The sequence below is a fragment of the Cariama cristata genome, unplaced genomic scaffold (assembly GCF_000690535.1).
Source record: "Cariama cristata isolate BGI_N322 unplaced genomic scaffold, ASM69053v1 scaffold11134, whole genome shotgun sequence".
NCBI classification, from domain to species: Eukaryota; Metazoa; Chordata; class Aves; order Cariamiformes; family Cariamidae; genus Cariama; species Cariama cristata.
Genome location: NW_009611265.1, coordinates 23,267 through 38,264, shown reverse-complemented (window position 1 = coordinate 38,264; position 14,998 = coordinate 23,267). Strand labels below are relative to the sequence as shown.

At 46.3% G+C, this 14,998-nt stretch overlaps 1 protein-coding gene across 1 annotated transcript; it reads left to right on the top strand.

Moving 5' to 3' along the window:
- Nucleotides 1-1,373: 1,373 nt before the first annotated feature.
- On the top strand, nt 1,374-14,998 carry GABRR1 (gamma-aminobutyric acid (GABA) A receptor, rho 1). Its single transcript, XM_009698185.1, has 9 exons — nt 1,374-1,479; nt 2,852-2,919; nt 6,595-6,818; nt 9,698-9,780; nt 11,011-11,151; nt 11,790-11,889; nt 11,927-11,979; nt 13,667-13,863; nt 14,711-14,998. Exons 1-9 carry the CDS (start codon nt 1,461-1,463, stop codon nt 14,996-14,998), a joined length of 1,173 nt encoding a protein of 390 aa, XP_009696487.1. The 5' UTR covers nt 1,374-1,460.

Genomic DNA, 14,998 nt, shown 5'->3' with positions numbered 1-14,998 from the left:
TCTGAGCACGGTCAAGCCTCCTCACAAATGTTGAAGGTTTTGCCAGTGACCCGCTAATATCACTGCCCCGTCTCAGCCCGGTATAAATCTTCCCCAATGTATGCTCACAATGCCACAGGTCTTTCAGAGGCTGAATTAAATCTAAAGCAGAAGCAGGAGCCCCCTTTTAAAATGCCTGAGGGATAATTCATGACTAGAAGAACTCACTGGCAGAGGGAGATGACTCGCCACTCCTAAAACTTATTAAACTGAGACTGAGCATCTTTCTAAGATACTCCACAGTCCAGATAAAGCTCTGGGTCTGAGAGAGGAGTCGCTGATAACACCGCTGGTCTCTGTTAGGAGGTCGTTGTATTGGCTTTTCATGGTACAAGTGCCCACGGGTCTGTAAGAAGTACAGCACGGCTAAGCAGTCTCACTTAGGAGAAGCTTTATCTCAGGAACACGTTCCCCACCAAGTTTCTTTCTTGTCCTGTTTTCCTTTAATCTATTTCTGACTTGTCTTGTGTGTATTCAGACAAGTGTCTCTCTGAGCACTTGTCTTTTCTCAAACCGAGAACCAGCAAAACCTTTTCTCCTCTTTTTGAGCCCTCCCGCCCCCTGAGAAGCTGGTGTGCAGCTAGCTCTGAGGGCAGCAAGGCTTCACCTACATGATGGAGCAACCGAGATACTGCCATCATCACCATCCCAGCCAAAGCACTGGGGCTCTGAACCACATTTTGTACCTTGGATGTGGAGGAGGAGCAGAGCATCCTCTGCCCAGCATTTGGTGCAACTCCAACAGCTTCTGGCATTACCCTCCCGGGCTCTTTAATGCTCAGAGACCTCCCAGGTCTCTAATGCTCCTTTTTATCCTCGTTAGAAATCTGGGGCAGGAGCTAATCATTTTATCCCAAGTTAGGGGATGGCCTGCCTCCTGGCCTGGTTCCCAGCCTGTCTCCATTTTGTTCCTGGGCAACAGCCAGTAGCTGATTTGATATATTGTTTCCCTAATTCCTGGCCTCACGCCCCATCATAACTCAATGTCAGAAATGCCTCCCCCCTGTTTCCATTCCCCCACTTACCCACACACTATTCCTCCAGCCCACACCTTTGAATGATTGTCTCCAAACTGTGCTATAAGCAGAGATAATTTCACCGAGATCAAAAGTCACCAAACAAATGTTTTCTCGATGCCAGCATTGTCACAGGTGCCTAAGCCGTATGTCGAGTGCAGGAATCATTTTTTACTGACACGCTGCCAACCACCGCAAGCAATCGCATGGGTATGGTCTAAGGGGTAAATGGTCTAAGGGGTAATGGAGCGAAGCGGGCGCGTACTCCTCACAGGCACCGCTCAGGGCTCATGGCTGTGCTTCTCTCTTCCTGGTAGCCCAATCCTAAAACGAAGCCCTGACATCACCAAATCTCCCCTGACGAAGTCAGAGCAGCTGCTGCGAATAGACGACCATGACTTCAGCATGAGACCAGGTTTTGGAGGTATGAAACATGCACATTTGTCACTGTTCCTGTTTTACCTTGCCACTTCTTTATACTGTAACTTGTACGCAGGTGAACAAGGAGATTGACAAGCAGAGCCTTTTCTGTCTCCGATTTTTGTTATTTTGTGTTATGAATTCATGACATGCTTGTGGGGGTAGGGGTGCAGTGAAATAGCCTTCTTCCTTGGATGAGCAAATAGCACAGTCAAAGGCATAGAAATGTGATTACAGGCGATATATTATTCCTGGTATTCAGTGACAATTTCTTCTGATAAAAATCTGTAAATACACCTTATGTTTATTCCCGGATGCTGGGGAAATTCTAAGATTTTGTCTTACTATGGTGATGCATGTGCATAATCAAATCAGGTACCACGCTTACTGACCTGGCCATTTCATTTATAACCCAAAATAAAATATTTTGACTGCCGTGTGTTAATACTTACTCACAGTTTTGTGGCTGTGTGCTAGCGCAACCTAAGCTTTCAGGAAAATGGATGAAGGAGAACACGTTTTCTTTCAGCCCATCGGATTAGAGAATGTTGTAATTTATCTACCCTTTCTGGCTGACAGATGGTCATTCAAATCCAGGATACCATTATATACTCTGATGGAAGAAGATTTTATTGCTAAATGCTCAATATACCAAATACCAGCATGTTCAATTAATTTTAAAAGGTTTCAGTTTCATAGCAGTCCACTAATGTGAGCATGATTTGTCTTGACAGATCTCCTGTACTGTAATTGCCAGAGGTATATGAGGGGCCAGTCAAAGCCTGGAGGAGGGAAAAAAGATCGAATTCCCTGTTACGTGGGGTCACGGTCGGACCCTTCCCCTCGGGAGCCGCAGGCTCAGTGGCACAGGCCTGTGTCCTGCAACGCATCCCCTCCCGACAGCCTGTCTTTTCCACAGCTGAGCACTGAGTGACGTGAAAGCCAAATACATGGAGTAGCTCTCAGGGATGTCATTAGCCTGAGAGGGGAGTAGAAGTAAGGGAAAAATTCGGATTGACTCTCCCACGATCCCTTAGCTGTGCTGCCGCTGCTCCCCGTGTGAGCGGATGTCTCGCAAGCTCTGGACCCAAGCGCTAGAGCTAAAAGCGATTCAAATTGCTTTTAGATTTTGAAGACATGCATGTAGGATGACACAATAAAAAGAGAAAGTCAGTAACTGGTCAGTCTCATTGCTGATTTTGATTGTTGTTAGGAAGTTTTTGCTACGAATTCCAATCGCTTCTACTTTCAATTGGTTTACTGTTGTTTCTATTTCAGACTGAGCATCTATTTTTATCTCTAAGACACAAAAGCCAGAGGATTACTTTGTCTCACCAGGTTTATACTTTGTCAACTTTTAATTTTTCCCTCCCCAGGCCCTGCAATTCCTGTTGGGGTGGATGTCCAAGTTGAAAGTCTGGACAGCATTTCTGAGGTGGACATGGTAAGAGTCACAGAAGGGCTAAGGCCAGGTGGGACCTCTGGAGACCATCTAGCCCAAACCCTCGCTGACAGCAGGGCTGGCTAGAGCAGGCTGCCTGGGTTTGTGTCTGTGGGCTCTGAACAGCCCCAAGGACAGACACTCTGCAGGCTCCCAAAGGCAGATTCGGGTTTGGTCTGAATCTGCCAACAATTACTTCTATTGACCTCACACTACCATTTCATCTCCCTTGAAGCAGAAGGAAGAAATCCATCATTTTCTTTTCTCTAGGAGAAAATGATACCACACTGCTAAGACTGTCCTGAAGGATTTGGTTTTTTACATTTTCCTAAGAAGGGATAACATGTTTAAAAGCTGTGAGGAGAGCAATTAATATGTTAGTTTTAAGGCATTTTGATGTACTGCATACACAGTCTCACTTTGGCCATGTACTGAGGTGGTCAGGGGCCAGCTAGCTCCCATCCAGAAGCCATGTAGCCATCCTGAGAGTAACACCGGTTCAGATCAGTAAGTCCTGCTCTCGACAGGGCAGCCAGAATGAGCTCAGAGGGGAGAAGTTTCCTCAGAACTTGCCTTTGGCACATCAGCGGTTGTGTCACCCTGCTGGGTGCTGGGGACCAGCACAAGGCTCTGTTGGTCCTTCCTGTACCTGCACACCCATGCTGAAGCAGGATTTCAGGGGCACGCAGGACTCATGCTGGTGCTCTGCACAGGCTAAATCCCTCACTGAGTCGCTGTCCTTCATTTCCTACCATACGAGTAGTAATGTGAAAAGGGTCGGTTTTCAAATAGTCTTGAAGTGGTGCAGATTTTGGTCCTGATGATTTTTGCTGGAGGGGCTTTTTTCATCACAAAACACTGTTGAAAGTAAGGTATGATCTCTGCAGGAGGTTTTCCATGGAAAGATTTTACATACATACATGTCATGTAGACAACAGCCTGTGCGGGTGAGCAGGAGCACAGAAGGGGAAAGAGAGATGGCCCTGCATGTACATTGCAAGACCTACACCAATTTTATTCACCCTTTCAAAACCCAGAGTTTGTCAGACCCACGCTGTTAGAGCATCCCCAGAGTCCCTCAGCAGCCCAGCTTTTGCTTTGAATGAGAAAAAAAAGCCACACTTCAATACAGAATATTTTTCAAAATGCTTTGCTCTTTCAACAAATGTATCAAACAGCTCTGAAGCTTTCAAAGAAAGCCTCAGCTTCCCTGTGCTCCTAATTAAGAGCCATGGGGTTAAAAAGCCTGTGCCCACCCTCCTCCCACTTCTAAGCCGGGAACATGGCTGTGTGGCCGCACAGCTGGTGTTCGGCAGCCGTCCCGGTTGCACGCTGGGCTCCTCTCACTGCAGCTATCTCAGCTTTTGAGCGGGCTGGGGCATCTGCAGCCAAGGACCACTTGCAGGGCACAGCAGGGTTGCAATGCTGAGGCACAGCAGGGTCCACATTCCCCCCAGCCCTGGGGAGCCCTCCCCTCTGTCTCTGATGCTCTTGGCACCCTGACCGCCAGCCATGGGGACTCCGAGCCTTGCACCTCTCCTGGGATGGTCCCAGCCCTTCTGGTTGAGGACAAAGTTTGTGAAGGTGACCAGAGAGCCCCTGAAAAGCTTTGGGACTTGAAAGCAAAGGGAAAGAACTTGACATTGAGGGTTTTAAAGTAGTAAAAAATACCAAACAAACCCACTCACTTTGTAAGTGAGCACTATGATTTTGAATGACTTCCCCCGGTTTTTGAATACTGCCCCTGCTCCTCATGTAACATCGTGCTGCAACACCCAGCAACATGGGAAAAGCACTGTATGGCCTCGGGTGAAAAAAAACATTCAGGGTCAATTTTGGCTGTTTGCAAAATAATGATGGAGAAGGCTTTATATTGGCAGAATCAATCATTTTTAACTCGTGCAGCTTTATAGAAAGAGGCTGTGGTGCTTTGCAAGATCATTGCTTGCTTTTTAAATAAAGAGACATCAGTGGCAGAGATATTTGCTCTGTACTAAATTTAAGCTTAAGGAGTTAGATATAGCAATCTTTCCTCTTTTCCTCCTACTTTCCGACTATTTGCAAGAAAGTGGTAAGATAACAGATGATGTTATAAAACTTCATTAGGATGTCACAAATCAGATTCTTTTTGTCCAATTAATTTAAAAGTTTATAAATATCTATTACGGGCCAGTGACCCTGAAATTAACAGAGCCTTTGCAGGATGTGTGGGGCAGCTGTTTTATCTGGAGGAAAAATGGGAAGAAGGAAAAAAACAGATTGGAAAACAGGATTGGAAATTCATTTGCAAACATAATGGGAAAGCTAATAACGCCTCCGAGAAATGGACCAAAAGAAGAGAGAGATATTATATGATAGTTGCTTGGGGGATTTTCAGACGATGCATTGTAAAAAATTGTGGTTCCTAGTTTAATAGCCTAAAACTAGTATTAATAAATCTTTCCTAATGAAAGATGACAATACTTGATTTTTCCACAGCAACCATAAATGTAAATTGATGTAAAAAAAGTGAGGCATCAACTTCTCACTGACAAACAAATGTCTGTCAATATATTACTGTTCAAAGAACAGGTTAACACACAGGAGTCAATGTAAAATGTGTCCCAGAATGATCTTCTTTAAATTCGAATACAGGGAAAAGATGTTAAAGAACGCTGTAGAATGGATCAAAGGAAAAGGAAGAATTTACGTGTCAGTGGCTTTGAGAGCTTCAGTCAGATGCAATATAAAGCATTTCCAAGAATTATATTGGCCTCTAGTGTAATAATAGTGCAGGCTGCAGCTAACAAACCACTTCTACTGAAAAAGACTGCAGAAACGCCCATATTTCAAAATGCTTGGAAAGTGTTATGGAAAAAAAAAATTAAAATGTCAAATAATTTAAAGAAAACCCACCCCAAACCCATCTGACTACCTCTACCCCAGAGGCAGACTGGTCAGTCTTAGACACATCCCTCAGTTTGTGGGCAATATATTATGCTACACTCAAAGATACCATGCTTACAAACACGTGTGTGCGAGCTTATCTTCAGGTACGTGAGGGCTTCCTTTGAAATCAGGAAAAAGGCAAACTCAAGTGTACGTGCCTCTGGGGTCTGACTCCAAACGCAACAGAGCTCAAAGAGAAGGGCATCCCTTGGATCTAAGGGTACAATATGTGGGGAGAAAGAGAAAAAAACAAACATTTTGGTCAAATATTGAGTGAAAAAGATTTCAGTGGCTGCCCTGGTGGAAGAGGTCCCGCCGCAGCATGCTCTTCCAGCTGCCTGGGGGAAGGCAGTTGCCGGAGCAGCGTGGAGGGCAACGCAGGCAGTAAATGCTTTTTCACTGTTGGCTCCAGAAACGCAGCATCTTATGGTTGGGGGATTCAGTGGTCGGCAGCACTCTCCACCTACCACTGCCTCGGCATGTCTGCCGTTTGGTCTCTGGAGTGGCTTACAGACACCAAAAGGCAACATTTGCATTTCAGAGGTGGATTCGCCACCTGGATGGCCTCTGATTTCTGAACCCGGTCTGACCTGAGGAATAAACAAGCCGCAGCCGGTCGTGTCCCCTGCAGCTCAGGGAATGGATGTGCCTTCAGGAATGGTGTTTTACAGCTTGTGGTTTGTCCCAGAGAGGAGAAATTACTGCTGTGCTGATGAGGTGTAAGTTGTGACACAAGTCTGTTTGTTGCAGGACTTCACCATGACGCTTTATCTGAGGCACTACTGGAAAGACGAGAGGCTGTCCTTCCCCAGCACCAACAACCAAAGCATGACCTTTGACGGCAGGCTGGTGAAGAAGATCTGGGTCCCCGACATGTTCTTTGTCCACTCCAAGCGTTCCTTCATCCATGACACCACCACGGACAACGTCATGCTGCGGGTCCAGCCAGATGGGAAGGTACTTTATAGCCTCAGGTAAAGCTGCATTCGGTCAATGTGAGCCATTAGTGGAGTGAGAGAGAAAGCGCTTTAATTGATTCCTGTATTGTGTTTTTGCATGACTTCATACTGAGAAAAAAAACATAAAAAAGAATGAATGTGCTGACCATCCACCCACATCTGGGTCTCTGTGCAAGTTCATTAAGTGCCTGCTGCAGGAAGCCGATTTTTATGCCAACGTTGCTTGATCCACCAGCGTCCCTTCGCCTTGCGTGCATGGCTAGCCCCTGCTCCTGCTGTCGGGAAGCTGTGGCCCCACGCAGCAGCTCCTCAGGGAGCCGGGGGGCTGCCGTCCCCGTGGGGCACTGCTGGAGGGCCAAGGCACCATCTAAGGAAGAAGGCAGTGCCTGGTAATAAACACAAGTCCAGAACAGCTATAGTTAGCCACTTCACTCTGGGCCTAGCAAAATGTGAAATTTCTATTCTTATAGATAATTATGAAGAAGTATAAATTACACTGGGCACAATGTAACTCTATGATAAGCAATAAAACAGATGGAACATCCTTCAGTGCATGAAGTGACAAGTTTCAGAGCGAGGGTATATAGCTCCTGGTGACTCACGTGTATGGCTAGAGCTACCCAAACACTTGACATTGGCTCATCCTGCTTGTTGCTCACATTTCATGTGAAATGTATGAAAGCTCCTCGAAGGGGACATTTTGGGTAAACTTTGTTTTGTCCTCTAGTTTAAGGGGTGATCCCAACCCTGGTTTTTCTCCCTTATTTTCCAACTGGTCAATCAGCTTTGAGAGCAATATTGCTGACCTAAGTCTGAACATTATTAAACCAGGATTTTTTTCTTTCTGATAAGTAACACTTTCATACTCAGAGACACTCAGTGAGGAGCATCTGTCAGCCTCCAAAAAAAGATAAAATCAGCATTTCTGTTTTTCTTGGCTGCAGCTCCATCCAGTTAGAAAACAAATATTGTCAAATGACCCATAAAAATCTATTAGAAAGGAAATTGCTGTACAATATTCTGATGCAAGAATGTCGACAAAACCTCCACAGCAATGAAATAACAAAATACATCATAAATAAACAAAGCATCAGATGATAGATAATGTATTCTGAAGGACAAAAAAGAAGGAAAATCTGACTGATAGGAGGTCAGTATCAGCAAGAAGCATAGATTTAACTAATGATGAGGTTGCAGAACACATTGTTCGGGAAGGCTGTGGAGGTCTTCGAGGGCATGGTAGACAGTGACCTTAGGAGTGGCAGAGGCAGAGCTGAGCCTGCCATGAGGTGAGGAGATCAACTTCTCAGCCTGACGAGGTGTTTTAAGATTTTATGAAAGGAAGGCAAGCAAAGAAATTCTTGATTCCCTGTGGGGTATCGGTTTGAATTTTCTTCTTCTCTGATATTTTTATCTTACTGTTCATTGGAATTCACAGCCTGAACAGTGTCTACCTTCTCATTATTAAAGTTTTTTCTTCATTCAGTGTATTAGACAAAGTTCAGGTGTTCCTTAGGCCTTTGCAGATTTTTCTCAGCCCCTTAGTAGAGTAGGAAAAGGACAATAAAACGACATAATATTCAGCTATAGCGTGCACGCCTATATACTCTTTCATTTAGCTGCATGATACGAATCATCTGCATTGCAAGCATTTACTGCTGTCTAACGAAGGTGGGAACAGAAGAATATCAAACTACTCAGATCCTGCCACACACAGTCTTGTGCTTGAACAAATGTCCTGTACAAAATGGTGGTGAACATCTTGAACAGCAAATTGAGAGCATTTCCTTATTTTATTCAGTGGCGACTGCAGGTTGGGGTGCTTTATGAATGCTGGAGAAGTATGAATGCTGGTCTCCCCTTAAAAGCAAACAGGTCATTACTGCCTGCCTGCCCTTGGTGAATGTCTTTGTCTGTAGATTATATTTTTCCTTGATGTCTGCCTTTTTAAGGTTCTTTGCCAGACTTTGTCTTCTCTTGTCTTGGAAACCACTGTAGAACTCACTAACATCTAAACAACAAATCTAAGCCAAGCACTTTCACTCAAAGACTAAATCCAGATAGGAAAGCAACATCAGTGGCAACCTGCACATGCGGAAGCACTACTAACAGAAGGGACTGCATTGTGTTTTCGTCATTCTGTGACAGACATCTGTCTACCATTAGCCCTGCTATAATTCATTAATTCTTTCCCCATTATGATTTACACTTCCATTTTCATTTACTTCCCTAGAGTTCAAGCCAGTTGAGCCAAGCTTCATGGATGTTTCCAGTGCAAACACAAAATTAGACTATTAAAAATGAGATAATCAGACTATAGCAAGACCAGAGCTTTTGACTGACGGGGCAGAGCCTTTCCATGCTCTCTGTTGCCCACCAGCTCCAGCCCCAACTCTGGCAGCACTGCCTGGGCCCTCTGATGGCTCCTGCCCATGGGTGAGCACAGGGGTCTCACTGAGCAGCTGGAAATTCATGCTGGGTGGAGAAAACTACCTGCATCCCTCCTGGCACTAGGGTGGCTTTGATAAATGGAAATTGTACAAAGCATCCGCTGAAAGCACAGATCTCCGCAGGGAGATGTTTGCTGACAGTCAAAGAGGAAGAAGTGTCCTCTCTGCCCTTTCCCATTTTCTTCTCCAATGTTTTTGTCACTTAGTAGCAATTTTTAATGGCCTAACTTTCTCATCATCTTTTCTAACACTAGTTTGTTGAGAAGAAGAAATGGCTTTAAGCAAAGTGGAATGGCTTTAGCTGAATGGAAGGTATTTCTTTTTAGTGGACTGTTACTAGGCAGACAGTTACTTAATAAAAAAAACCCAAAACCTCACAGCTTTACTATCTTTCAGTCACATAAGAAGACAAGTTTTTAATGGAGTGGTTTTTATTATTCCTAGAGTTACAGTAACGGCAATGTGCAACATGGATTTTAGTCGCTTTCCCCTGGACACGCAGACATGTTCCCTGGAGATTGAAAGCTGTAAGTAAAGCAGAGGTGTAGGGGAGCCAAGGGCTGCACCCCATGGGCACCCAAACTGTATTGCATTAATTATATCAATAATGATGCCAATAATTAAACTGCTGCTTTACTCCTGGGAGCTCTAACCAAAGTCAGCAGATTTCAACACCAAGAAAAAAAACCCTGCCCGTATTTTTTCACTAGAATTAGATGGTGTTTGCAACAGTGCAGTGTTTTTAAAAACCAGTTGTAAGGATTGTCCTGTCTCAGTGTCCCTGAGAGCCAGCCAGGCTGCCCCGCTGCCACCCCATCCCCAGGGCACCTGGGCCGCTTGCCCGCAGGCCAGCAGTCTCCAGCAGCACCCGCTTGCCGAGGTGCCCTCAAACACACAAATAAATGGCCCTGTGCCCCTCACGTGCACCATCTGCTCATCCATGGTGTAGAAACCGTGATGGGGCAGTGACATTAATCACCTTCCTCTTATGTTTCTTACACCTATTGGAGATAAACCCAGCTTATCTCCACATGTAGCTCCTTTGTCCCAAGTATGACACACATAAAATTGGCTAGATTTCATACAGCAGTATTTTAAACCTTTAGCTTTTTAGGAGTTTTTTTTCTTCTCCTTCTTAAGCTTGCAATAAGAAATTATAATCTTAAATCTGTTTTATTACATTTAAATGTGATTTTTTTTTTTCTCCCTGTCTGGGAAAAGCTACTAAACCCATCTGAAAGGATTAACATTACTCTATTTCCACATGTATTAAAAAAATAAGACCTGTAATGTTCATGTGTGCCTCACAGCAGAAAACTTACCCAAGAGTTTTTCCTCCTGCATGCCTTGGACCATTGGTAGATTGTTCCTCCCGTTACTCCAAGCAGGCTCTTTCCTCTAAGTCTCCCTCCCTTCCTTTGCTTCTGAGTTTAGGACGTTTGTAAGGGACAGTGTTTCAAGTTCTGATGCAGTGGGTTAGCTGACACACATACTACGTGTGCGAAATTACAATTAGAGAAAGAGAAGGGTTCACAAAACGCACCAGGCATCAGGCCGGAGGGCTCTGATGATGAGTTAGTCCGCTCCTTGCCACAAGCGTACCCACCATCGGCGCGGCTCTCAGCTGGGTGGTGGCATTTGGCCTTTTCTGCCGGGAGCTCCCAGGTAGCCTGGAAGGTGTGTGGGCACACGCTGGGCTGTGGGTGCGATAGCAGCTGGCTCAGCGCGCTGCACAGACATCTGCTCTGCTCCCCTAGATGCCTACACTGAAGATGACCTCATGCTTTACTGGAAGAATGGGAACGATTCCCTAAAAACAGACGAGAGGATATCGCTGTCCCAGTTCCTGATCCAGGAGTTTCACACCACCACAAAGCTCGCCTTTTACAGCAGCACAGGTGGGTACCAGCGTGCCTGCCAGAGAGTGGGATGGGGAAAGAAGGGGTGCCAACTGTCCTCTCGACCTTGGCCATGGAGGATTCTCCATTGGGAGGTCTCCCTGTGGCCCATCAGAACTGTCTCTCTTCCACGCCAAGGCTCCTGTCCTTGACACAGACTTCCATCTTGATGGTTATGTAGTCTGATCTCCTTCAAGATCACACCAGCTCTTAACATGAATTAAACTCTCCGAGTGCACAGCAGGCTCCTGTCCTTGACACAGACTTCCATCTTGATGGTTATGGTTATGTAGTCTGATCCCCTTCAAGATCACACCAACTCTTAACATGAATTAAACTCTCCGAGTGCACAGCTTATATTAACCTCTCTGGAAGATATGGCCCTGAGAGACGCTTTGACTTTGATAGCTGGTCCAAAGCTTATATTAACCTCTCTGGAAGATATGGTCCTGAGAGACGCTTTGACTTTGATAGTTGGTCCAGTAAGGAGAATTTTCTGTAAATTGCAATGATCTGTGGTCATTAACTGTGTTTTTCTGAAAGCAAATGGGGTGCTATTCCCCTGATGCAACAACATCTTACCTGAAAGTAGTTTGATGTCGGCGCGACTTCTCTTTTTCCTTCTCTCTGTCATACAGGGTGGTACAATCGCCTCTATATAAACTTCACTTTACGCCGACACATCTTCTTCTTCTTGCTCCAAACCTACTTCCCTGCCACCCTCATGGTCATGTTGTCCTGGGTGTCCTTCTGGATTGATCGCCGAGCAGTTCCTCTGGGTGTCCTTCTGGATCGATCGCCGAGCAGTTCCCGCTAGAGTCCCATTAGGTAAAAACAATTTTGTAGTTGGCAGACCTAAGAGACAATTGCTGCAACTGCAGCCTTGACCATCAAGACAAAATTCCCTCTCCTCTGCGCTACCCCTGCATTGCCTTGGGGCACAGCTGTGCCACACATGTGTGTCCCCTGCAGGGGCCTGGCCATGCTACAAACTCTCCATCGGCCCTGCGGTGCCAAGCAAGTTGCCTTCCCTGCTTGCACAAGCGCTAGCTGGACGTGGTGCAAATCAGAGAGCAGCCATCCCACTCTGCTTTTATTGCCGTTAACAGAGATGGGGTACATACAGAGCCAAAGTGTCAGTATCCTTCAGAGACTTCAGCGAGTAAGAAGGTGAAAATCAGTATTAGCAGCCCTGCCAAAATTTCAGTTTATGGAGTTTTGCTAGAGGAGGGAGGGTGGAGGTAACGCGGTCAGCTGAGCTGCGCTGTTGCCCTTGTCAAATTATAGTGCAATGTGGGGATTTAGCTTCCCCTTTTGCAGCATCTTTCAGACAGATGAAGTGATATGTCAGAGGAGTCACCATGGGAGCAGAAGTATGGTATGGACATAAATCTTCTTCTAAAGCAGGTGCTTTGTCTTTAGCAAAGTGCTGTTTGTGTCTTTGCAGACTTGAAGCCCAAGTTTGCTTCTGCTTATTCCAGGTAACACACCTCAGGATTTTATTTATTGTTAAAATCATATTCCTCAGTGGAGGGGATATAGAGAGGCTTAACAGAGATGGCGGTGGGGCAGTTATCCATGTCTGTGTTTAGAAACAGCATCCACTGCCTTGAGACAGTATTAAAAGGAGTATAAGGGTTTGAGTCATGGCTTTTTGGAAGATGTAGGCACTGCCTTTCGCAGTACTTTTTAGCACCTAGATATTCCTGTGAATTCAGTCTTTTGTGCTGTTATACACCATTTCAACTTTCAAAGGGATCATTTATGTGACCTAATTCACCCCTGAAATAAGAGGGCCACAGAGAGCCTCCCTCAGAGCCCGGCTAACACCGAACTACAGGGGCTCCTGCCCTTGCTGACGTGCTCGCCCATGGTGTAACGCGGGGCAGCATTGCCCTACGGGACCCTGTTGGTCGCTGCTCTTGCTCCGGGGAAGGCACAGATCAGGGGTGAGAGCTGGCCGGTGACTTCTGTGACTTCCCACGAAGCAGGACTTCCCAGGAGCAGACGGAAAACACAGGCCTGGGGAAGCTGTTGGAAGCAGCAGCAGAAGTGTCCGTGCTGCGGAGGGGTTGAACTAGAAGCTGAGATACTCAGAATCATAGAGTTATAGAATATCTTGAGTTGGAAGGGACTCATAAGGATCACCGAGTGTGACTCAATGTACTCGTACCCCCCCCCAGGGACTGCCCTGAGCCTGGAGATGGGGTGCGCCAGCACAGGGCCAGAGCGCTGCTGCCAGGCCATGGGGTGGGAGGCTGGTGGAGCGCGAGGAACCGGGCTAGCAACACCCTGAGAGCAGAACTAGAGCTGTTTTCACCAAAAAGACAAGAAAACCCCAGTTAGAAATCAGGGTTGCCTGGACCCTCCTCAGGCAGTGAAACCCATCGACCAAACGTGAAAAACAATACTGCGAGGTAAATTCAGATGTCAGGAAATTGTAACGCCAGCTGTATTTGTAATGAAGAGTCTGGTTTGGAAGTGTCTTACGGTCTCCCTGCTGGTGTATTCCCAGGGATAACCACCGTGCTGACCATGTCCACGATCATCACCGGGGTGAACGCCTCCATGCCTCGTGTTTCCTACATCAAAGCAGTGGACATCTACCTGTGGGTCAGTTTTGTGTTTGTCTTCCTCTCGGTGCTGGAATACGCGGCTGTGAATTACCTGACCACGGTGCAAGAGCGGAAGGAGAGGAAACTGCGGGACAAGGTAAGATTTTCTTATCTCCGATGCAGCTTTCTGCCCCTGGGAAAAGGTATAGCAAATGTCTGGAAACTTTCAAAAGTTTGCAACCACAGTGTGCTGCTCTCAGATGCCTGGGGAGAAGGCAGCAGGTGCAAAAAAGACACCAGCAGCGAGGCGTGGGTTATACAGATTTGCTACAGACAGCCCACACCCAAGCTCACTGCTCGCTCCTCAGAGCCTGAGGACGCTAACTCGCTCTACGGATAGTCCTCCACTGCCTGTATAATCGGGATGGGGTTTAGGATTTTACCTTTAAATATTTTTTAATACTGAAGATCCAAACCTGCAAATAGCACCAGATGGATACTGCGTTTTGGGTTTCAGATAACACGGCAGACATCCCCCACCTTTCTCCAGGCACAGTCTGAACTTACACAATGGCCCAAATTTCCCCCTTCTGCCTTCGTTACGTTAAATTATAACCACTCAAAATTTCAGCTGAAGCTCTTCTCTTCAGATGAGGCAAGCTTCGCCCATACCTCCTTGTGGTTTCCCTCTGCCCCCTTTTCCAATGCCCTCAGCGTTAAGGTACAGGCCCAACCTTTATTTACACCCTGATAGCTGTGCTTAAGCCAGATGAGCTTTTCCACAGACAGCCCCGCTCTCTCCCTGACTGCGCCGTGTCCTGCGGACATCAAAACGGAGAAGGAAAAAGCTGCTGCCCAGCTCCATCCTCTTGTTCTCCATTTTGTATCCCAGCAGCCTGAATTCCTCAGGCTTGTCCCCTCCTTCGCTTTTGTAAGGAAAACAGGGATTTCTCTGTAGATCTGGACACAACTCAAAACCATCCTGCATTTACTCGTGTCCACAGCTTCCCTGTGCGTGCAGCCTACCCCAGCCTCGGCCCATGATGATGGACGGCGGTTACAACGATGGGGATGTCAACGAACTGGGGCACTACGTGTCCGAGAACGGAGATAAGCAAGACCGAATGATGGTGCAGCTGGCGCTGGGGTCTGAGAGGGGCTCGGGCAGGCGGAAAAACCAGAGATACGTCAGCATGCGGATCGACACTCATGCCATCGACAAGTACTCCAGGATAATATTCCCTGGTGCATACATTCTATTTAATTTGATATACTGGTCCATTTTTTCATAA

Excerpts from the sequence above, each read along its gene's own strand:
- GABRR1 (XM_009698185.1), top strand. Across the intron at positions 2,920-6,594 it reads GCATTTCTGAGGTGGACATG|GACTTCACCATGACGCTTTA; the intron begins GTAAGAGTCACA and ends TGTTTGTTGCAG. Across the intron at positions 11,890-11,926 it reads ACCCTCATGGTCATGTTGTC|CTGGGTGTCCTTCTGGATCG; the intron begins CTGGGTGTCCTT and ends CGAGCAGTTCCT.